At 47.0% G+C, this 24,001-nt stretch overlaps 3 protein-coding genes across 6 annotated transcripts in view; 1 reads left to right on the forward strand and 2 right to left on the reverse strand.

The window, feature by feature from the left end:
• The window catches only part of TRAPPC9 (trafficking protein particle complex 9), a 601,443-nt gene extending 600,803 nt beyond the window's left edge, over positions 1 to 640 (reverse strand). The window contains exon 1 of the mRNA XM_019801179.2: positions 623 to 640. The gene's annotated coding sequence lies outside the window, so the exon portion shown is untranslated. The remainder of the gene's footprint in view (positions 1 to 622) is intronic.
• CHRAC1 (chromatin accessibility complex subunit 1) lies at positions 1 to 23,705 on the forward strand. Of its 2 annotated transcripts, none has more exons than XM_034668660.1 (3): positions 1 to 265; positions 1,884 to 2,010; positions 23,351 to 23,705. In XM_034668660.1, the coding sequence occupies exons 1-3, from the start codon at positions 119 to 121 to the stop codon at positions 23,512 to 23,514; spliced, it is 438 nt and encodes a 145-aa protein (XP_034524551.1). In that variant the 5' UTR covers positions 1 to 118; the 3' UTR covers positions 23,515 to 23,705. The 2 variants fall into 2 exon arrangements, with proteins under 2 accessions (XP_034524551.1, XP_034524552.1); XM_034668661.1 differs by lacking the exon at positions 23,351 to 23,705 and adding an exon at positions 2,666 to 3,502 and having other exon boundaries at positions 11 to 265.
• Positions 7,234 to 24,001, reverse strand: part of AGO2 (argonaute RISC catalytic component 2) — a 98,649-nt gene continuing 81,881 nt past the window's right edge. For 2 of the 3 annotated variants that reach the window (XM_019801181.2, XM_019801180.2), the window contains exons 17-19: positions 20,540 to 20,641; positions 19,477 to 19,676; positions 7,234 to 19,189 (exon numbers count right to left, since the gene is read on the reverse strand). In XM_019801181.2, coding sequence (XP_019656740.1) covers positions 19,081 to 19,189; positions 19,477 to 19,676; positions 20,540 to 20,641 — 411 coding nt within the window. In that variant the 3' untranslated portion in view covers positions 7,234 to 19,080. The remainder of the gene's footprint in view (positions 19,190 to 19,476; positions 19,677 to 20,539; positions 20,642 to 24,001) is intronic. The other variant, XM_011226774.3, reaches the window with a different exon arrangement.

Raw genomic sequence — 24,001 nt, forward strand, 5'->3', positions numbered from 1 at the left:
CGCCTCCCTGACACTACAACTCCCACGGGGCAGCGGGACACCGCTCCCGCACCCTCCAGGCCGGCAGGCCGCCTGCCTCGCGGCGGGTCCGGCAGCCACCGCAGGGCGGGGCGCGAAGATGGCGGACGCGGTCGCGGGTAGAGACAAGTGCGGAGAGCCGCGGCTCGTGTCGCTACCCCTGTCCCGCATCCGGGTCATCATGAAGAGCTCCCCCGAGGTGTCCAGCATCAACCAGGAGGCGCTGGTGCTCACGACCAAGGCCACGGTGAGGCGGACCGCGCGGGGAGGACGGAGGGGCAAGAGGGCAGCCCGGAACCGTCGCGCCCCGCCCATCGAGCTCCGCCGCGCCGCCGGTGCCCCCGCTCGGCCCGCGCGCCTCCGGCTCCCCCTCGCGGGCTCGCGGTGCGCGCCCTCCGCGACTCGCCCCCGTACCCTCCCTCGCGGCGCGCGCCCGCAGCCCCGCCCGCGGCGCCGCTCCCGTCCTCCCTCGCGCGGCTTTTGCCCACCCACTCGTCTTACACCGCTGCGGCGCGCGCGGTTCGCGCGGCTCCCGTCCTCCCTTGCGCGCCTCCGCTCCTCCCACCACGCCGCTCCCGTCCGCCTTCTCGCGCCTTTCGCCTACCCACTTGTGTCTCCTTGCTGTGTCGTGCTCGCCACCCGCAGCTCCCGTCTTCCCTTGCGCGCCCTCCGTCCCGCCCACCGCGCCGGGGTCTGGCGCGGGCTGACGCCGGTCTACTGCGGCGCCTCCTCCACGCGCGTCACCAAACCCCGGGCACCGCAGGCTTCCTTTCCCTTGCTTCCGGCTTGTTTCCAGCGGCTCAGGGTTCAGTGAGAGGGCTTTGGGGGAAACCGCCCGACCCCGCCACTCGTGCACCCCTCCCCGCAGCCGGGCGGGGCGTCCCCTGGCTAGAAGTGACGTTAGTTTTACAGCCTTTGGTACGTGCGCCCTCCTCGGTGCACAGTACAGAGCTGCCCGGTTTGATTGGGTCGTGGTAGTGGGAGGCCAGAACCTTTCCGTTACTGCACTGGGCCGTCTTTAAGCTGCAGTCGTAACCGCGTAAACTGCCCTTCGACTCTGCCCTCCACCGCTGGGGTTTCAGTGCGATGTCCCTGCGGCAGGGTGGACCGGGTTCTTGCCTCTTTCAGCCCAGAGTCGTGTTTTTATTTTTTATTACTTTAAGGGTAGACTTTATCGCTTCATCAGTTGCATATCATACCCAGTGCTCCTTACATCAAGTGCCCTCCTTCATGCCCATCACCTATGTATTTAGAGGAGCATGTGGCCTTGGGACGTTTAGGTTTCCCTGTGCACATTCATTCTTCGAGGATAAGGACGTAAGGCATAGGCAGGCACTTTAATTCCGTACTAACCAAACTAGAGGAAGTTAAAGTTAAAAACAGCGAGGAAGAGGCTCAGTTCAGGTTGTTGCTTCAGGGAAGGTGTTTGGGCAAAATGGGAAAGGTGGTCAGTGTTCAGCTTCAGGTTTGTTGACCCTTGTAGGCAACCCACCTTAGACACAGTGTATTTAAATAGAAGACTGAAAATGTGTTCCTGATTCAAGTAGAATTTTTGAATGGTCTTTTGGACCTTTAAAAAAAAATCGTTTTTAAACATTTATAATCCATTGTTGAATTACCTTGAAATATCTTCCCTATGTTAGAAATCTAAAATAACTTTAGGGAGGTGCCTGCTTCCCCACCAACATTGATACAGCTTTGTTTTCTTTCTAACCTGTTTCTCCTTTCCCCACTGATTTCCTGTAATTTGAGAAACCACAATAGTCTGCAGTCAAGTCATTTAAACCTAACGTGATTTAAAAAATTAAGTTCTGTGGTAAGTTTTTGAAGCATACCTTTCATTTTACTTTTTCATTTTGTTTTAGGAACTCTTTGTTCAATATCTGGCCACCTATTCCTACAGACATGGCAGTGGAAAAGAAAGGAAAGCACTCACTTACAGTGATTTATCAAATACTGCAGAGGAATCAGAAACTTTTCAGTTTCTTGCAGGTACTCAGCCTTTGAAACATTCTGGTTAAAACATGCGTGGTAATTTACAACTTCCCCCCCTTCACTGAAATAGACTCCCCCCCCTCCCCCCGCTGCTTTCTCCGAGTGCCAAAGTTTACCATGACCTGACACAGGAAGACATTTTTAGTTTTCTCAGAGTATGTTTGTAGTGTGGTTCACCTAGAATGATAACGAAGTCAACAACCTGCACAAGGATGTTTGGCTGGCTCAGTGGCTGGGTGAGCCTGGCAGACCCACCCCCCAGACTCCTTACCACCTAAGGGAAAACTCTGGGCTGGTCTGCATGGTCCTAGACACAGAGAAGCTAATGGCGGTTGTTGTGGACAAGCTGTGTGGGCCACAGCTAGAAAGAGCCAGCTGGCTCGTCTCAGGTAGGTTGAACAGACCCGCTCAGTTAACACTGGCACATAGAGGAGCACATGATTTGCAGTCCGTGGAGTGGAAACAGGTCTTTAGCATTAGTCAGGAGGCAGTGCTAGTTTCCTGCTGTTTCGCCCAGAAGCTTGGTCAGAATTGTGTCTTGTTTTGGAAACTATTCTAGAGTTCAAAGCAGAACTAGCACATTATGAAATTTTCATTGCTGTGTTCATCGTCTGCCAAAACCAATTGCTGACGTTAGTTTTATATTTTTAAGATATATTACCAAAGAAGATTTTAGCTAGTAAATATCTGAAAATGCTTAAAGAGAAGAGGGACGAGGACGAGGAGGAGAATGACAGCGATGATGGGAGTAACGGGGACGAAGCAGAATCCTAGACCAAACAGGAAGTGCTTTAGAAATCAGCCTGCTGAGGACCCTCCTGGATTAGCAGCATTGCTTGGAAGTAAGCACAACACTGTGACTTTAGACTCCTCACTTTTTGGAGACTTCAAGTACATTGGATTCCTTCCTGGCTGAGATAGAACACCTGATGTGCCCATACCATAAATGGCCAGAAGGAAAGTGACCCAGACAGCAGCCTCTCTCTGAGGGGCCCACGCTGCAGTTCAGGGGCACGGGGACACCGAGAGAGCTGCCTGTACAGTCAGGCCCTGACCGTTGATCCGCAGCTGTAAGCTGTAGAGACAGAAAATTTTGCTTCACTTTTTAATTTACAGATAGATTTTGAAGAGCTTCTAAACACCAGTTGTGTAAATTCATAGATGTATATTTGGAAATTAGTTCTTGTAAACAACTAGATGTAGTTTGAGCTAAATATATAGTTTATGGGTAGTATGTTACATTTGAAAATTTGAAGATTTGTCCAAATACTGCAATTTTTATTAACTGTAAAGAAATAAATTTCTTTATTAGAAGCTTTATGTAGTTTTTTTAGTAAATGCTTTGTGGAACTAGTTTTAGAGCTCTCTGTTGTTCTAATGTCTTGCTTATTACCTGAGACTTCTGCAAAATTTAAAAAGAAGCATTTCTAACACTTACTCGCAGAGGGGGGAAGAATCTCAAGTCAATTAAATCAAATACAAGAAGAAATATTGCCTTTGCATATTTTTCGTAAAAACATTTTTAAACATTTTGTATATTGAAAATCTCTCGGGGTGCCTGGGTGGCTCAGTGGGTTAAGCATCTGCCTTCAGCACAGGTCATGGTCCTGGGGTCCTGGGATCGAGTCCCCTGTTGGGCTCCCTGCTCAGCTGGGAGTCTGCTTCTCCCTCCCCCTCTCCCTCTGCCCCTGCTCTCTCTCAAGTAAATAAGTAAAATCTTAAAAAAAAAAAAAAGAAAAAGAAACAAAGATCTCTCATTTTACTATTCCTTTCTTTACAACCAAAGCAATTGTTTTTATTGTTCACAAGAGAAAACTATAAACCCTATTTTTTTTTCCACATGGAGTAAATTTTTGGCTCTTGTCTCTTTACTCTCTTTTTAAAAAAATTGAGTTATAGTTTACGTCTAATAAAATCATCCTTTAATGTCTGATCTGTTGGTTATGTAAGTATCAATATATGGGACAGTTGCATCACCCCAAATATCCCGCTGTACCTCGGAGTCCCTTCCCTTATCCCCAGGCAACTACTGTTGTTTCTGTTCCTCTTGTTTTTAAAATTTTAAATTTTTAAGAAATCTACGTTTTTTGTTTTTGTTTTTTAAAGATTTTATTCATTTATTTGAAAGAGAGTGAGTGAAAGAGCATGAGCAGGGAGAGGGGGAGAAGCAGACTCCCCACTGAGCAGGGAGCCCAATGCAAGGCTTGATCCCAGGACCTTGGGATCATGACTTGAGCCAAAGACAGTTGCGCAACCAACTGAGCCACCCAGGCACCCCCAAAAAATCCACGTTTCGATATACGGTTTTGAGCTTTGACAAATGCAGAGTTGTATAACGACCAGAAGATTAAACAGTTATATTGCCTCCCCCCAAATTCCCTACTGGTCAAATTCATTTCAGCTTTTACCTTGGCAACCAGTGAGCTATTCTTTACTCATGTAGACGTTCACAAACTTCTGGAAAGGGCTATATAGAAAACATTCTAAGATTTGTGGGCTCTGTAACCTGTCACAGTTGTTGAACTGTGCCCTTGTAATAGCAAAGCTGCCGTGGGTGATACAGAAAGGAATGAATATGGCTGTTTTTCAGTGAAACTTCATTTCTGGGCACTGAAATTTGAATCCTGTCATTTTCATGGGTCATGAAATATTCTTTTGATCTTCTTGAAACATTTAAGAACGTAAAAGCCATTCTTTAGCTTATAAGCCGTAGAGAAATGCAGTGGTCTGGCTTTGGCTCACAAACCGTGGTTTGCTGCCCTGCCTTTCCCATGTCTCACAAATGTAGCACAGAGCCTCTGGATCCAGCTTCGTTCGGGTGACGCGTAACGCACAGGAGATTCCCGGTTCTGCAGGTCCCCCTCCTCCTGCTGAGTAGACTCGTGTGTATATAGTAGTGTGTTTCTCTGTACCCCAGGTGAACAGATAACTCCCAATTTGAATTGTTTCCAGTGTTGATGATTACAAATAAAGCCCTAGAAACATTTGTGTACAGGTTTCACGTGAACATGGGATGTCCACTTGAGTGAACATACTTGTGTATAAACTTAGGAGTGGAATTGTGTATTTAAGTTCATGAGAAACTGCCAGACTTCGAAAGTGGCTGTTCAGTTTTGCATTCCCACCAGCAGTAAATATGAGTTTCAGTTGCTCTGCAGCCTCTGCAAAACTTTTTTTTTTTTTTNATTCTTTTGATCTTCTTGAAACATTTAAGAACGTAAAAGCCATTCTTTAGCTTATAAGCCGTAGAGAAATGCAGTGGTCTGGCTTTGGCTCACAAACCGTGGTTTGCTGCCCTGCCTTTCCCATGTCTCACAAATGCAGCTCTGTAGCACAGAGCCTCTGGATCCAGCTTCGTTCGGGTGACGCGTAACGCACAGGAGATTCCCGGTTCTGCAGGTCCCCCTCCTTCTGCTGAGTAGACTCGTGTGTATATAGTAGTGTGTTTCTCTGTACCCCAGGTGAACAGATAACTCCCAATTTGAATTGTTTCCAGTGTTGATGATTACAAATAAAGCCCTAGAAACATTTGTGTACAGGTTTCACGTGAACATGGGATGTCCACTTGAGTGAACATACTTGTGTATAAACTTAGGAGTGGAATTGTGTATTTAAGTTCATGAGAAACTGCCAGACTTCGAAAGTGGCTGTTCAGTTTTGCATTCCCACCAGCAGTAAATATGAGTTTCAGTTGCTCTGCAGCCTCTGCAAAACTTTTTTTTTTTTTTTTAATTTTAGCCATTTTCATGGGTGGAGGCTTTAATTTGCATTTCTGTAATGCCCGATGCAGAGCACCTTTTATTTGCTTAGTTAACCATATTTTCTTTGGTACAGTGTCCAGATCTTTTGCCCATCTTTTTATCGGTTTTCTTTTTGTTGAATTTTGAGAATTTTATGTATTCTGAATACAGTCCCTTCGCTGGATTATGGGATTTGCAAATATTTTCTCCCAGTCTGTAGCTTGTTTTTTCCTTCTCTTGATAGCATCTTTCAAAGAGCAGAAATTATTATTTCTCTTTGAGAAGTTCTTAAATGTCCAGTATATCAGTGTTTTTCTCTGGGGATCACGCTTTTCTTACATCTAAAAACTTGTCATCAAACCCAAAGTCACAAAGATCTGTGTATCTTTTTTTTTCCTTTGAGCCCAGTATGGGGCTTGAACTTCAACCCTGAGATCAAGACCTGAGCTGAGATCAAGAGTTGAACACTCAGCCAACTAAGCCACCAGGTGCCCCTGTGTATCTTTTTATTTAATTTTTATTGTTTTTGTTTAAATAATTATCTTTTTGAAAAATCTAATCTTTTTAAATTCCATGCATGGCCCTAGTATCTGTGCCTCTAGTAACATGTTGCTGTTTTAGAAATCCCCAGGAAAAAATACTGTATTTTGTGTCTAACCAGCTGAAACATTCTTACCCTTTCCTAAGCACTTCAGATCCAGTTATTTAGGGAGCTCCCCTCTTGGATCCTCCTTGCGCCACACGCCTGTCTGTTACAGTAGCTGGCTAACCGGTGTACTCATCATCTCCAGAGCCTCCTGCCTCTTCTGCACTGGTATCAGGTTACCAAAGCAGTTTATGAGGATTCGTCTTCCCTAGTCAGAAACGTTAAAAAATAGCTGATTACTAAAGTGGCTACTGGGGGCCACACTTCTTTTAATATTGTGTACCTTTTCATTTAATCCTCCCATCAACTTGTAAAGTGTCCGTGTTTTAAAAGAAGGGGATGGAAGCTCAGGCTAAGGAATTAGTCCAGGACACACCTAGAAGTGGTGGAACTGGGGCTCAAATCACAGACTACATTCTTCACTGGACCATGCAGCTTAAAAAAGGACACTCTCCCCACTCCATGTGGGCTACATTTTTTTTTTTTTTAAAGATTTTATTTATTTGACAGAGAACAACAGGCATAGGGAGCTGCAGGCAGAGGGAAAGGGAGAAGCCAGCTCCCCACTGAGCAGGGAACCCAATGCGGGGCTGGATCCCCAGTACCCTGGGACCATGACCTGAGCCAAAGGCAGGTGCTTAACCAACTGAGCCCCCCAGGTGCCCCATGTGGGGTACATTCTTAACTTGGCATTCAAGACCCTTCACACTGATCTTACTCTACTTTGTATCCTATGGTTTTCCTATGTTTAACCTTCCTGGCATCGTAACCTGCGCAGAAGGAAGTGCCCAAATAAATCTGCAAGTAATTGAAGATCTTTGGGAGAGGCAGCTGTAAATATGAGGAATTTTATTTTATTTTTTGCTGACATACTATGAGGCAAAACAAAATTGACACCATACAAAATAACTTTATAAAATATCATTCACATATTTTATCAGATTTACAGCATTCTGTGCATGTTAAGGGTTATGTAAGGAGGTGAAAAAACACTATGCCAAACTTTTAGTATTAGTTTATATACACACAGTAAGAAACAAAACAAGTAACTGTTAGGTTTTCCATGAATTTATTGCAAAAATAGTGCAAACTACTTAACCTAGTAAGCTGTAAAACAAACTCGAAAGGACCCAGCTAAGCTTAAACACGACAATAGATGCTCAGTGTCTCAGCCTTTAGCTCTCTTCACCAGTTTATCTTTTGTCAATCCAGACCACTCCCCATCTGTTGGGTGAGGGTGAGTGCTGGGGATGGAGAAACACGACGACTGGCTCTTTGGAGACCAGAGCCATCCGGCTGCCTGATGCCAGCAGTTCCTTTAGGATCATGCTACTTACTCAATGGCAATTCTGTGAGGTCTGTGTTGAAAACATTAAGATGCCATCGTGTCTAAGTCCGACCTTAGGAAGAAGTTCTCCAAACCTCTTGATGACATGGAGAAAAGAATTAAGAAAGCAGCATGAACAGAAAGGACTGGGAACATTATTGTCTGCTTGCACACACGGTACCCTTTTTCTCAGGTATATTTGGGTAAAGGAGTATTCTACTGGTGGGCAACCTTTGAACCAGATACTGAAGTTAAAAAGACAAAAACAAAGGATACTACATCCCGACAAGGGTAACTTTAAAATTTCAACAGTCTATTGGGTTCCAAAAAGCATAGATCTAAAAACAAAATAATAAGAGCAAAACAAAATGCTACATATAAAAGCTAAAGAAACAAAATGCAGCATATTCAGGTTCTTTTTCTTGAGGTACCTATATAAATTTACTCATCTGCCCCAAAGTACTCTTGTTAGGTCAAAGAACACAATGCTGACGGTGAGCCGACCGCGGGGCACTCATCACTACCGAGAAAGTGCAACAATGCCGATCTGTGTATGCAGCATACTCACGGGGGAGCGACTCTACAAAACAGCTGAAGTACTGACCTGATGGACGCTCGACAATGGAAACACTTAACTAGAATCATCCCATTTTTTCGAGATCCTGCAGCAAAAAGCCTCCCAAATCAACTTTCAAAGTTCTGCCTCTAAGGAATGTTGGTTCTCTTGTAAAATTCAGAGGTCTCTTTAATATAGTTAAAACTATATACTACAGGAAAGAGCCCTACTTTTTATTTTTTATTGGTATAAAATCAAATTCTTAAGACTCCAAAATATTATGTTACCTCCAAAGAATTAAGTTAAAAAAGATCACCATAGTAGGAAAAGTCTAGAATTGTAAACTGCCAAATATAAAAGCATGGGAAGTCATCGATCTCCTACCTTAGTTTCTCACCTGCCAGAAAGTTTGCCTGACTCCTGGCGAGCCCAGGCCTGCTGCTGAGCGCGGCCTGTCCCCTCTCCAGGCGGCCACCTGCGGGCGCCAGCACCTCCCCCAGGAGAGGTGGGGTAGAGAACAGTCCACCGGCTGCGCGGGGAAACCAAGGGTACACAGTCCGCCAGAGGAGGAGGGGGACGCGGGCAGCAAAACAAGCCACACAGGAGTGTGCGTGAGCGGTCTGTGGCTGCCCCTTCCTTGGCACAGATGAAGAGCGAGCGTCAGTATATGCATAGAAGAGTTTGGAATTGGTAAAATGTTAATTTGCTCGTGGACGTCATTTTTTTTTTTCCTTTTCACAAGAGGGCAGTTGGGATTTCAACAGACATGACTAGTTGGCTGGGGGTAATCTATCAAATTCCATGACCAATTGGGCTTTTCCCCCACCTGCAACAGAAAGTATTTCATTTCATACGGATTTTTTCCAATGCATTAGGACTCAACACAAAAGGCACAAAATAAATAAAAATATTATTAAATAAACGGAAATGATGATTTCAAGCTTTGTGTGGAGTTATATCTTGCTGTTTGGTTACTTTTTCCAATTTAATCTGACAGGCTTAGTAAATAGCACCCAACTGTTTAACTGAGGTAGATCCACATTGTAAAGAAAGCTGGGTCCCCTCCATTTTATGTCTAAATTTAAGATGCTTTTACAAAAACAAAAATCCATATAATCCTATGCAGAAGCGATGGCAGGTGGCACTTCCTGAAGAAAACTTAGAACGTGAGCAGGTTAGCAAGTAAGATGTCTGCCCAAATCATACTCTCCATGAGCCGTAAATTAATCTCAGACCGGAGGGAAAAAACCAAACCTTTAATAGTAACCCTGAAAAAGTCTCTAGGCTTTCAGCATAGGTCTTCTTGACTGACTGCCAAGGAAATGCACAATGGTCCATTTTCATCAAGCGATGGCAATGGCCAAGCCAGACCAGAGAGAGAGCGAGAGCGAGAGATCTGGATCACTGAAAGTTTCCCTTTGTAACTCTGGAGAAAAGACTGGTTGAATTATGATATAGCATCTTGATCTGAACAGTTTAAACTCACTGCCTAATATTTTTGCATACTCTGAAACTTACAAATTTAACATCTGATTAAGGCTTGAGTTACAGTGGCATTACCACCTAGCGTCATGCAAGCATCGGACATCCCCAACACACGGAATGGTATGAAATGAGAGACAAGGACGTGAAGCCTCAGGAGTGAATTTAGCAAGTACTATAATTTTATAACGAATTTTACAATTCATGTAGCAAATGAGAAATTACATAGAGAGGCCAATGTCTATAAATACTAGTTTATACAGGAACCTTCCATTTACAAAACAGCACTGCACGGTTTCTCTACCGCAAGCACAAGACGCCGTCACAAGAGACCGGCCGCGCAGCTGTGACGGGGCCGCAGGCGGTGAGCGCAGGACTGCCCGAGGACGCCCTTGTAGCCGCTCAGATCCTTCGAAAACAATTTTCAGTGGTCACAATACATTTTGATTCAAAATATCTTCTAAAATGTTTTATCGTGGGGGAAATTAAGGGGCAAGATCCACCTAGGAACTTCTGAATTCGTTTTTGGTTCTTTTTCAATTATTTTATAAAAATAAAATAAACCTAGAAAAGTTGATAAAACTCAGGGTTCAAAGCCCTCAGTACATATTAGGTAAGTAATCTGACGTGTACCAGAGGTAAGACAAATCTGACGGAGACACTACATTCTTTTCTTGTATTTAAGGAGTAGCCACTTTGCTGCACAGAAACTTACAATTATTCTCTTAGAACTTTTTAAAAAGTAAAAAACTCACTTGCCTCTACGGTTATAAAACATGAATTCATACCTTCAACAACTACATTAAAATCCACTATCGATAAACTCAGGACTCAAATTTCAATTTAGTGCTAAACTACATACTTTCAGGATTTCAGTCACGTGTATATTTGGCTTTGGAGAGGAACCAAAATTATGAATGTATCATCCCCCCCTGCAGCCAGCACCTCTGCCGAGGGAAAGACCATTGCCTTTCAAAATGGAGAGTTTGGTAGAAGGAAGGGCCAAGAGGAGCCGCCAAGAATGAGTTTCTATGCACTTTAAAAATAAATAACATTGGATTATTTCCCCCACTTAAAAGCAATAAAATCATCCCCTGACAGGGACATCCCTTAACCCCTGACAGGGTGAGGTGTTTTTTTTTTTTTTTTTTTTTTTTTTTTTTTAATTAGACCATCAGCCAAGAAACTGCTCAATACCTAGCCTGGAAAAGTTAGAGATAAAAATGCGTTTCAGGCGCGTCAAACCTGGGAGTCCTCTGTGCACGGCTCACCCAAGTCAGCAGCTCCCCCGCACACCACGGAACAGAGCAACACGAACGGAAAGCACCCCCAAATAAGGACAGTAGGACTGAATAGCACCTTACATCTGAGGACTTCACACACAATTCACAGAGACACGATTCCAATTCCTCTTCTAGAAACCGAGTTCCCTGACAGTAAATAATGCTTGTTGAGTGACTCTGAGGACAAAACCACTGGGTTCTGCTGATGGCCACGGTCAATGCCTAAGAGACGGATCTTACACTGATTGCCTGGAATCCCAGTGGATGTGGACTTGGGAAGGAAGTCCTGCAGCTACGAGAACCTCACGTTTTCTGATACGAGACAGTGCGTGCAGGCATCACAGTTTACGGGGTCAGGAGCTAAGGAGCAGACGTAGCTTCAAAGGCAGGTCAATGACTAACTGGTGGAATGGCACAGGCTTGCTTCCCAATAAAAACACAGCCCCAACATCATTCCGAAAGGACACTGAGGACCGGACTTTAAAGGCACAGAGGCTGAGACTGAGTCTTCCAGAACACGCTCCGTCGGGTACCGATGGAGACCAGAGGAAGGCCTGGTGCCACCTGCTTCCAGGGTCCGAGGGCCCTGCCCTCTCCCACCCCCGAGATTGTTCCCACAGTCTCTAGAGAGTTCCAAGGAGCCTTGGCTCCCCAGTGCGAGCACCTAGTTCTGCCAAGTACTGCCAAGGAGCTGAGCAGTCAGCCTGCAGCGCCCCCTGGCCCGGGTGTGTGTGGTGTTCTTGGGATCAACTCATGGTGTGAAGGACCTTGATTCAGAAGGGCGGCCTCAACATCTAGTTCCTGGAGACACTTGAGGGGGAAGAGTTCCTATTTGGTGTTTTAGCTTTAACTCTGAACTACTTAAATCCAAGGAGGTTTGTAAATAGAAGATAATTCAGCCTCCTCCCTCCCCCCAAAAAGAGGATAGGAGCGAGGTGAGGATTCAGCTCTTTAGTCATAAACCACGAAGGGCGTTTCAAGATGTAAACACATTTAAATTTTTCACATCGACCAATAAGAGAAAAGTGTTAACAAAAGCACCAGTAATCTTCAGTTCCCTCTTTTCAAATAATTTTTCATGAATGCAAAGATGGTGGGAGAGGCCCACCCCAGGATCCTGGAGACATGTATGCAAAAAGCCGATGGGGAGGTCTGAGTTCAACAGTTCACATTACTGAATCAAGGAGACAGCCACTATACAGTGTCCCCCAAAACACCCTGACTAGGCTTCTGGTTGAAAATGAGGCCAACCCAGAGCCCCCCAAGCAGTTCCAGAAGCAGGTCAGCAGATGTTGTGGGTACCCACCCTTAACACCCACGCATCTTGGGGTGGGCTGTATCTACAAAAACAGTGTAATCGCAGAAGTACAAAACATTCTTAGAAAGACTGCAAAGGACACTTAGCTCTTTCAGAATTAAAGCATGCCATGTAGCATGGAAAGCATCAAAACCCCAAACAACAGTGCTAAAGGCAAAAACTTTCAGGTCATGTTATATCTGCAACCTCTCGGCCCACGTCCCACGTCAGTGTCTGATGAACGTCCAGTGAGAGAGCAGGGCAACCTCCACGCACCCAGACATGTACCTGCAAAACCACCTGCCTGTCCCTCAGGAATTTAAGAGCAAACCAATGGAGGTGTTTTGGGGCAAATTCGAACCTTCCAAAGATGAGAGAACATAGAAAACCTAAAGACAAGATGTGAAGAAGGCAGGGGGTGACACCGACGGACCCCCCCGCCCCGCAGTGCATGGGCAAAAGGACATTCTGATAGCAAAGTGGTTAATCACAAGGAGGGGTATTCAGGGCCATAACAGATTCTTTTGGGGTGACTGCCTGTGAGTTAGCAACAGAGGATCCAGGGTGCCGGCAGCGGGAGCTCCTATTTCAATGCTGCCGGGGGACCCTGTGCTCCTTTCAAACAAAGGGCCTTGGATGTGAACAGAACATTCTGCTTTCAAACCGTAGATCACATTTAAGCAGGGAGTGATGGTAACTCAAGGTTCCAAAGTCAAAGGTCAACTATAACTGCGTGGTTTTTGAAACCCTACAGCCACTTCAGATGCCTCATGTGCACAAGAGTCGGCGTTCCAGCACCTTCGTGGATTTACAGCGCGTATAAAAAGGGAGAAGAGAGCAGAGGGAGCCATTTTCAACCCATTCATGAGTAAAGCAGAGAAGAAAGTGCTTTCTTACAGCAAACGGGAAAGTGAAAAGCCAGGACAGCGGTATGTTTCAAGGTTCCACCACCCACGGCCCTACGTGGAGATGCTCCTGCCAGCCCGTGAGGACCGTGTGGAAAGCTTCTCCATTTTTTTCACGCTGGCTGCTTAGAACCCTAGATTATTGAGCCGGGCAGCCCTGAGGAGTCCCCGGTCCACCTCTGATGCCTCCGAGGGGGAGAAGGGGACTGCTCACGGGTCACAGTATGGCACACACATTTTCAAGCCAGACCTGAAGAGAGAGATGTTCACAATTCAGTTTATTCAGGCAACATTTTGGCTATTTTCAGTGTGGATAGCTACGCTTAAGAGCAAACATGAAACTACGAGAATTCAGAGGTAGCCTTTATCTGCATTTTTTTTAAACTAAAAGGTATTTAGAAACCACCTTCTGTAGTGATTTGGCTAAGCCAATACATTCACTTTAGACAATAAAATGGCAAAATGTAACCAAAAAAGCATCAGGGAGGGCACGATGGCATCGACGCTACGTGAACACACACTCATGACCGGTTTGGGTCTAAAAAGCTTCTTTGTGTCCGATACTGGGTAGCCTGACCACAGTTACACACTGTGGGCTGGAGCACATACTTCTAATCTAGCAAAATCACAAGGCATAAAGGAACAGCACTGGATTCCAGGTCCCTCTAGCATCTATGGGTTACACTGCAAATGATACTTTTGACACCACAGTGATCTCCTGGCTTCAGACTGATGGCTGACCAAAGAGAAGCAAGGGAGGCCCTTGCGAGTGGTCTGTTCACATGGGCCACACAGATGCTTCCTATCCAGACCGTCAGATGCTGGACGGGACTAGAAGAAAATGCATTAAGGAGCCATGGAAAACAACAAGGAATTAAACAGACCCAGTAAAGTGTTCAAAGGATTTATAATTAATCCTCTTAAAATCAAATCTTCAGACCTCAAGGGGAGAGCAGACTCTCCTTTCAATAGATTTCGAACTTCCTTTCCGAGAAACAAGAGCACGAGGCTAGTTTGTCCTTCATGAATGGTCAACAGACACACGGCTACGGAGGCAGAGCGGAGTCCACACAGTGCTTACACGTAATACTAAAAACATGGCAGTCCCGCTACAACAATGCGACGTGTTGTGTTCATACCATTTTTGCTAACCTAAATCTATTTACAATCATTTCAGACAAGTACAGCAGATGCAAAGTTGGACATAATAAAAAGGAAGTTGTCGAAAAATCAGTGCAATTATTTTGAGTTGAAAATTTTCCTTACAAAAGAGTCCGCGTGTGTGTGTAACACAGACAGCCCCATCACAGCACACGTGCACCGTGCCTACGCCGAAAACACGTCACCGCCGCCGAGCCCGCAGGCCGGGCAACCAGAGAGAATCTTCTTGGTTACTTTGGGGAAGGGCTTAAAATATAAATAAAATATTTGCATTCTGAAAGTGAGGCGCACAAACACTGAGGAAGTTTCTGTTTATTGTACATTCCTTTCTCATGAGCGTGAGAGATGAGTCAGAGAGGTCACAGGGAGATTTCTATGGCTTGTCTGGGCCACTGGGATTGTCCACTGTCTGGATTATGTCAACTTCTAAAGCTCCTCCTAATGGAACTGCCTCAGGTGTAAGAAAATGCCCATGAGAAATCCTTTTCACTGCCCACCAGATCGAAGTCCCGCTGAAGGAGAACATCCAGATCCTGGCAGCGTCACAAAACAAGCCAAGTGCTTCCGTGACGGTGGGCAACTGAGAGCAGCCGTCCCAGCCCCCCGGGCTCCCCCCAAGACAGTCTGGTGTCCCAACGGCAGGACGCTTGGCTGGGCTACCCTTAACATATTGTATCAAATATAGAATTTGACTGAAAAACTGCCTTGTAAAAATAAAATTTAAATCACCCTGCAGATCAATGTAAAATTACATTGCTGCATATATAAGAAAAACAATTCATCCAGAAAAATTACATTTGTGGCTTTCAAAAATAAATCATCCGGCAAACTTGCAGGTAAACATTAGGCAATTTATAAAAGTTGGGGAAAATAATTTCTGTCATATCCATCAGGTACCACATGCACTGGGATATCCACATCGGCCAAATCGAACCAGAGCAGAAAGAAAAAAATAAATACCAACATTTGCATTTCACAATAATAAAAATAACATATAATATAACATCAGTAAAACCACCCCCCCAACCCTGCTGTAGGAACTGAACTCAAACTGTCTTTTCCAACGAGCATTCCGTAACCAGGGGTAAACATCAGTAATAGCAGTGACCACGGCCAGCCTCCCAGAGCATGGACGTCACTGTTCCCGCCGCGTCCCTCTCGGGCAAGCCCGCCCAGTGGCCAGGGGTTGCCTGTGGCTCTAGAGTGCAAACATTCATCCGAGGGAGTGTGAGAACACTACCGAAAAGCAACATCACCTTAAAAAGTAAAAGCAGACCCTATGATGTTGTATCACAAGAGTGTATATGAAAACTTCTCAAAACCCAAACCCAACAATCCCTTTCTAAAAGTACAGGTATGCCCAATTTTACAAAAATGTATCGGAACTAGGAAAGTCTGAGCTTGGAGAACACAGACAGGATGGAATCTCAGCGTCACCAAAGGGTGCTTCCAGAACGCGGGGGCCGTCCTCAGTTCCCCTGGGCTTCCTTCATCACTCTGTCACTAGGGCGATGGCGGGGCAGACAGAATGGACAGTGGTGAAGGGATGGGAACAGTCATTCTTCTTAAAGTGAACATCTTAAAATCTACTAGGAAGAGTACCAGTATAAGAATCTGATTGGGAGACCTCTTCTAAAGAGATGAGATAAATCCCAGTTTTTCTTTTAAATGAATCCAGATTTCTGCATCATAATTTTCACATTCAGTTTGCTTAAACCAAGGCACACCTTACTTAACAGTGGGGTAGGGCAAAGCCAGTGCGCAGACGCCTCTCAAGTCTGCATGGGCCCCAAGCCTCGGGCGACCCAGCGCGGGCGGAGGACAGAGCTCCCCTGGGAGCCTGGGAGCCCTCTTGGGGCCACGCGGGCCGAGGCAGCCCTTGGGGTGGGAGCAAGCCCAGTCAGAGATGGCCGAGGGCCCCTTTGGGCTTCCACGGGAACAGGGCTCAGACTTAGTCTCCTGCACTTTGAGGTTTTACGCTGTCTCAAAATTTATCCTAATAATGGGGGGCGGGGGCTGGTAGAAATTTGGGGAAACAATTATTTACCTGAGAAATTGTAACTACAGCCATTTGAGTTCTGAATCATCAGATGTGTACAAAGGTATGCAGCTAGCCTAGCTGGAGATGTTTGGTCTATTAATGCTTTTAGTATTAAAAGTTTTATAAAACAAGCAGAGGGCTATAAAAAGTACCCTTCTCAAAGTACTTTGGCCCACTAAAAGGAAAACCTTTCCTTCAAAAGGATAAAAAACACTTTAGGTCTAATTTTCCGCCAGCCTGCGATCTTTCCCGGGAGTTAGCTTAGCGAGCCTCCGCCTGCGCTGCCCGCTGGGCCCCCGGAGCCCAAGGGAGAGGACTCCTCGGGACGCGCTGGATCGGGGTCTGCGGACTTTGGGCAGCCCCGGAGCCCTGCTTGATGGCATCAAATACAGACACCCGGCCCCGGCCGTGGAGATCGGATCCGGGAGTCGGCATTTTCGCCAAGCACCACCGCCCACCCGACCACCAGGACCCTGCTGCGGGGAGCACAAACACACCCTTGAAACACGTGGTTCTAGATGACCCTAAAAATGGCTGAAAACTAACCTAATCTCAGATTTCAGAAGTGTATTCGTGAAAAGATTCCCTCCTTAGTTTGAACGCTCCTGGTAATTTAGGCCAAGAGTGTACTGGTATCCTTCTGAAAAGAGGAGAAATTGCCATTTACCAATAAAACGACAGGGAATTGCAACATTTCTCAGAGCAGAGGCTTCTGTTCATTTAAAAAGACCGAAAAAAAAAAAGGAAAGGAAAAAAAAACCCAACCAAAAAAACAAACAAATCCCAAAACAAAAAAGATACAGCAAGAAGAGGCTAATGCCATTAGTAAGACACCCACACGCACACACCACGCCGAGTATGAATCTTCACAAATAGTCACCCCTCTGTCACCGCCACCAGCCCTAGGCCGAGCGCCCACTGCAGCTTCGCCCGCAGCTCCCCGCCCCTCCAGCGCCCCGGAGCCGGCAGACAGGACCACAGAGGCCGGCGCCTTCTCCAGAACGGGGAGTCCCGTCGGGACCCCCGCTCTGCCGCAGTGCCGAGGTAAACGTGAGGCTGGGCTCGGGGAGGGCCGTCAGCAGGGACAGGGGAACCAACAGAGCACAAAGCAGCACTAGGGGAAGGCTCGTCTCCTTCCCAGAATCTCTACATTGAACGTGGATTTGATTTTTTTAAGAAAGTGTCTATGGGGACAAACAAACAGCCCACTCAGCACAAACAGAGTTGTCCGTTGTTACCCTTCTCACGTTGTCCATGACATCGCACTTAGTGCAACGGTTTCTCTGGGGCCCAGAACGCAAATCTCTTCTGTGGGCTTTGCAGTCAGCCACCTCCGAGCGGGGCTTGCCAGCTCTCTGCGCGCTTCAGTGCATAGATCCCACGAAACTCGTCTAACAGAACCAGACACAGAGAGGTACACTCTGACCCACGTCCCAGGAATGGAAGAATAAATACATTCCATTTGTGCTTAATCGGCTGAGCAACACACGGGGACAGGAGGTGGGGCGGCGGCCACCGCACCCGCGCTCGGTTCTCCTGAAGGTACAGGCTACGCGGACTACGCGGGGGGGGGGGGCAGGGGTGGCGGTCACATTGACTCAGTTGCACACTCCTGCATGTCAGCACTGAGAACCACAGGAGGTGGTCCAGTCTCCAGGCTCCAAAACACTCTTGATATGCTAAACAGATCACAATAAGCACCCCGTAGTCAATAAAATGAAAAACAGCATCTATCTATCACATTAATACTGCAAACCAGATAATATATATTTTTCTCTTACATTAAAGACATAACAGTGAAAAAGGATTGTACTGTATTTATCACCACAGACCCGTATTCTTTAGAAACTTTGGAAAATAAATGTCACAGTCCTATAGGACAAATCTTATGATTAGACTGTCGGCATATTGTCTTTTTTTTTTTTTAAATAAATTTTTATTAAAATGGCACTTGTCTGCCAATCTCTCTGGACCTATAAATGTTGTAAACACACATGGCCCATCTTCTGCCCCCGCTCCTTATTTCAAGCTGAGTGAAAGGTGGGCAGTGGCAGGACAAGACGCCGGTGGGCGCCTCGGCGGGCCACCTGCCCTCGGTCCCGAAGAGCTTGTGTCAGCCCTGTCAGGAGCACACTAGTATCACTCTCACATAAACTTTAGTGACCACCTCAGAATGCTCAAGGCTTTAAAACCACAGCCGTGCCCTCTGTTGCTTTCACTCTCTGAGAACGTTCACAGCTAGTTTGAGCCCATCAATTTCATAGAGAATCATGTGTTAAAAACAAGTAAATTGAATGACCAAATAAATTAAAAATGTTTTAAAGCCCTGAGTTCATAGACTGGTTTTAGGAGATTTTTAGGAAACACGGGACTCTATTTTAATAAGCAGCTTATAGATTTTGGCAAACCATATTTCCTGCGACAATGGGGTCTCATACAGGTCTGCAGTTCAAAATCCAAGTCTGAAATCTGGGACGGAAGGCATTCTGGAAAATGGAGAATCTACTAAAATCAATGACTTCTCATGTTCGATGCTGGCTGTCACGGAAGGGCTGGGCATCTGTTGGTCTGAGTGTAGCTGGTCTCATGTGAATCCAACTCGGTACACAATCGTAAACACTAAAACATGTCAAGCAAAGTACATGGTGCGCAGCGTGTCCTGATGGACCTGGACTGCCTTGGCCAACGCTTGATGGTCTCGTCCGTTACTCTGCCCGGAGGTATGGCTTCCTTCAGCACTGCGGGGACAGAGGGACAGAGAGAGAGAGAGAGAGAGAGTGCAGCCTTTAACGCACCCTGAGGCAGTGCACTGGTAACTAAGTTAAGACGAGGCGCCAGCCATCTGGGGAGGTGGCCACGCGGCTACCAGGAGGCGGTGAAGATGCTGCCGTCTGGGTGTCTGTGTCACGCGTGGCTCCAGCCGCCATGGCCCCCCCCCGCTTCTCATTCTGAACACGCAGCTGCCAAAGCCGGTTTCAGAAGCGACCCCTGCCGTGCCCCACGCCAGGAAAGGCACACCACTCACCTGTCGTGTTCTTTGTCCACCAGGTGGTACCTGGCCCGGAAGGCCACCAGGTGGGCGTAGTATGCTGGCGCCGGGATGGACACGGAGCGCGTGCAGCGCACGTAGGTGTGACACAGCTGGTAGGTGAGGATCTGCAGCTCATCGGAAGAGAAACGATTGTCATCCCAAAGCACGTGATAGTGGGAAGGCCTGCTTGTTCCCTAAAAGCAGATCAGAGGATCAGAGGAGTGAACGTGCGAGCGAGAAGTCCACAACTCACCTACACGAGGGCGCTGCTGACAAGCCGTGCATCAGTCAGTCCCCTTACGAAGGACTCAGTGGGAGAACGCTTAGGGGCAAAAACCTACGGGCCTCTTCACCGACAGAGGCCAGGAGTCATGAGGTGACGGTGGGCCACATGGTGACCTTCCCTGTATGTCCTGCAAACGTGTGTGGCGGGAGGCAAGGCCGAACCCCACGAGGTGGGCAGGAGTTGATTCTGAGTCAGCACCTCCGTCATCTGCCGCCCTTCCTGCGGCCTCGTCACGGCTCCCGTCTCAGCTAGCTCACGACGCTCCAGGTGCATGGGCCGCCCCTGGGCCTCACCAGCGCACCTCTGCACACAGTACTTCCACCTGACCTCATCTCCTCCAAAACGGGAACCCTGGGGGCGCCTGGGCGGCTCAGAAGTTAAGCGTCTGCCTTCGGCTCAGGTCACGATCCCAGGGTCCTGGGATCGAGCCCCGCATTGGGCTCCCTGCTCGGTGGGAAGCCTGCTTCTCCCTCTCCCACTCCCCCTGCTTGTGTTCCCTCTCACTCTCTCTGTCAAATAAACAAATAAAATCTTTAAAAAAAATAAAAATAAAAAATAAAATGGGAACCCTGATGACAGCACGCCAGTGGGTCCTTCCTCCCAGCATCCCACACTCCCCACCCTCACCTGTTCCCTGGCTACCTGCCCAACTCCCCTACCGCGCCCACCGGAGAGCTTGGCACGAGGCTTGTGCTCTGCGACTGTTTGCGGAGCATGCGGACCACGTCACAGAGACATGGAGACTGCCCAGCGGGCACCCTCAGTCCTTACCTGGATGCCGGCATGACTGCACAGGTAGAAGTCAAACTCGGTCGGGTGGGTGATTTTCGTGTCCACAGTTGTGCCTGCCGGAATGTTTCCACTTTTCCCAACCTTCAGCAATACAGGAACCCATTAGACATGCCCAGGGACAACAACGGAAAGCAAGCAAGCATATCAGCCTCGCCCTCACTGCTTCTGATGCTGGTCCTGCCTGACCACGGGCGGCCCCATCTCGAAGTCTTTAAGTTGGCAAACACATTTGCTCAGCATGACAGCATTAAGAACTTCACAAATACTGACCCCTAGAAGTAACTAAGTTCTGTCCTATGAGGGCTGCGGTGCTCTGTCCCCACATCTTGTAAAGGTTCAGGAGAGAAATGCAGTTGTGTTCCCTTCACTGAGCAATCTGTGTGTAATGCTCGAAGGGCTCCTTCATTACTGTTGAGGTCACCGACATAAAAATCTAAGACCATGCATGGTGGACACCTGACGGGTCATTGTCCGTGTCCACGCACACACACACCGAGCAGTCCAGGCAGAAGAGCCAGGCCACCCTGAAGGCCGTCAGGAGCGCCCGCACTCGCTGGCTCAATCACCAGCGCCCGAGAGGGCACGCTTTTCCCCCAGAGACCACCCGAGAAGCAGGGGTGTGGGCTGGGCTACAGAGGAGCTCACGCTACTGAACTCTTCAGTGTACGTTCCAGGATCACGAAGTCGCTGAACACCCAGCTGCTGCTTCTGGGGCAGTAACGACGCCCAAGCTCTGGAACCAGACCCGTGAGCAGGAAGTCGCTGACCTCTTAGTGATGTGACTTTCAAATATACACACGCGCGAGACAAAGCCCGGTGTAACTCTGAGCACCTTCAGGGATGTATTTTACTTCTTGCCAAGCTTTTTCACACCTTCCAATTTTTAAAAGTAAAATGTTTGAAAACGGTGCCCCCCCCCCGCTTCCCTTCCCTGTGGCGTCTCCGATTTAGACTTCGTCATTCCCTCCTGCACTTTTCTTTTGTGCTACATATTTAAGTCTCCATTAGCACTGTACTTTGTTACTTCCCAGGTCTTCAGACTGTGTGCATGTATCATATATTCTGCTACCTGCTGTTTTTGTTCAGTATTTACAATTTTGAGATGTAGTCATGTGATACATATGGTCTATCCTGGTCATTGCTGTGCACGACGCCAGGAGAGGAATCCGTCACAACCCTTCCTCCTGTCAGTAGACAGACTAAGTGTTTGTTATCAGAAACAATGCTGCAAGAAATATTCTTATACGTGTCTCCTTATACACATGCAGGAGGGCTTCTCCAGGGCTCACGTCCAAGCTGACTCATCAGTCTGCACTCCCATTGAAAGCGTAGGCGAGTCTTCATAATCATGCATTTCCTCTGTACCAAGGACGCTGCAAAGTGCTTAGTGTCTTATTAGCTCAGCTCACCTTCCCAACGTCCTTAGGAAGGTGCTACAGAGAGCCTGACACCCGTGGTCATGCAGCCCAGATGCTGAGGGGTGGCCTACAGCCAGGCTGTCTGGCTCCAAACCCGTGCTCCTGACCACGGCCCAGCACCCACATCCTTGCCATTAGGATAACTGGAGCTCCCCCTAACGTTTCCCATTCTCTGAAAAATTTTGTATAAGATTATTCTTTGATGGTTTGGTAAAACTTGCCTATAAAAATCTGGATAAACTTCACAAAATAAGCTAAGTAGTTTATTTTTTCCTAGTCTCTGCCACACTTTAAGATCATCTATTCTTGAAGGTTTGGTAAAGCTTGCCTGTAAGACTCTCTGGGCCTGATGCCTTTTGGAAATGATGATTAGATTATCCTGTGGAGCTGATTGTAGTAACTTATGTGATTCCACAAACAACTGTATCTATTCTAACTCTTCTAATGTATCTATCAGCATAAAGCTTTTACTATCCCATAATGATTTAAGTAACACATCCCCCCTTCTGGGGTCATAGTCCTCTTTTTGCTCTTAATATTGTTACAAGTATCCTCTTTTTTCAGTGTTGAGTCTTGCCAGGTTTATCCAGCCACAAAGAAGCAGGTTTTGTTTGTTAATCTGCTCCGTCGTCTTCTCCTTCATTATCTCCATTCTGAGTGGGGCTGGGGGGTAGGAACAAGCCGACTTTGAGCCCTCGTGACTCCTGGCCAGGACAGTTTATAGGCAGAGGAAGGAGGGAGCCCAAGCACACGGACTCCTCAGCCTTCCCTCCACGCCCAGGACTGGCAGCTCTTCTGTCCTTGTACCTTCAGGCTCACTGGATGGTTCTCTTTCTTATTTTCCAACCGATGTATCTAAATCTGTCCTCTTCTCTCCAAGAACTGCTTCAGCTGCACTGCATAAAGTCTGATATGAAATTCTCTTTTCATTCAGTTCTGATTACTTCGTAATTTTTATTTCCTTTGCATGTTTAATGCGTGTGCTACTTAGAAGTGAATTTAAAATTTCAGGCTTTCTTAAATGTCTTTTTAGTTCTACTGCTGATTTAAAATTTAATTGTATGATTAAAAAAAAATGTGATTTGCCCAATACCGGGGTTTGCAAATCTCCCAAGATCTCCTTGTGACCAGGTAGAAGGCAATTTTCATATGCCTTCCACGGGAACTCAACTGTCGACGGCTGGCCTCTAACCGTGAGATCTGGCCTGGTCATTTCGCCCTTCCAATTCCCAGCCTTTACTCATTTGTACCTGCTCCGGTTTCTGACATGGTGTGTTAAAATACACGTCTTTGATGGGGAATTGTCAATTTCTCCTGGGAATTCTGTCAGTTTCTTGCCTCACTGTATTTTTTTCCCTTTACTTATTTTTAGGTCACTGCATTCGGTACATCCGAGCTCGCAGCTGTGAGACCTTCTTGGTGGATCATCCCTGTGACTGTGACGAAGTTTCTCTCACTAGCAATCTGTATCTTGTCTTTCATTTAGACCATCAGCATCTCTCCCCTGCTGTGCCTTCTCTGGCGCGCGGGTACTGAGCAATGGGAGGGCTGCCGGTTCTCAGTGTAGTGTCTCCTTCCCTTCTGGGAACGTCCCTTTTCTTAGGCAGCTACCTGATGCTGTGCAGTTTAGGACAGCAGTCTATGGGTAGGTTTATTTTTATTTCTCCTGTTGGAAACATGGAAAATACTTTTAACTGGAAGACCCCTGCCTTTCCCGACTGTGGCGATTTCTCAGCAGTTTTATTTATAAACCTCGCGTCCTCCTCATGTTCATTCTTCTCACTCTTGGGTGCCCGGGAGCTGCCCCCTTGGCTGGGGTCCCCGGGGCCACCTTCAGCACTCCAACCTCCCCCTGAGAGTCCCCAGCTGGCGGTATCCCACCCACTCTGCCCACTGCCATGGCTGCCACAGCCTTTTTCAGAGCCAGATCTTTGGTAATTTCTTTACTGGACAAATGATATCTCCTGCCCAGTCCTGTCCCAGGCCTGTGGGATTTCAGAGGTCCAAATGTCTCACCGGACCG

The sequence above is a fragment of the Ailuropoda melanoleuca genome, chromosome 9, assembly GCF_002007445.2.
Source record: "Ailuropoda melanoleuca isolate Jingjing chromosome 9, ASM200744v2, whole genome shotgun sequence".
Taxonomy (NCBI): domain Eukaryota; kingdom Metazoa; phylum Chordata; class Mammalia; order Carnivora; family Ursidae; genus Ailuropoda; species Ailuropoda melanoleuca.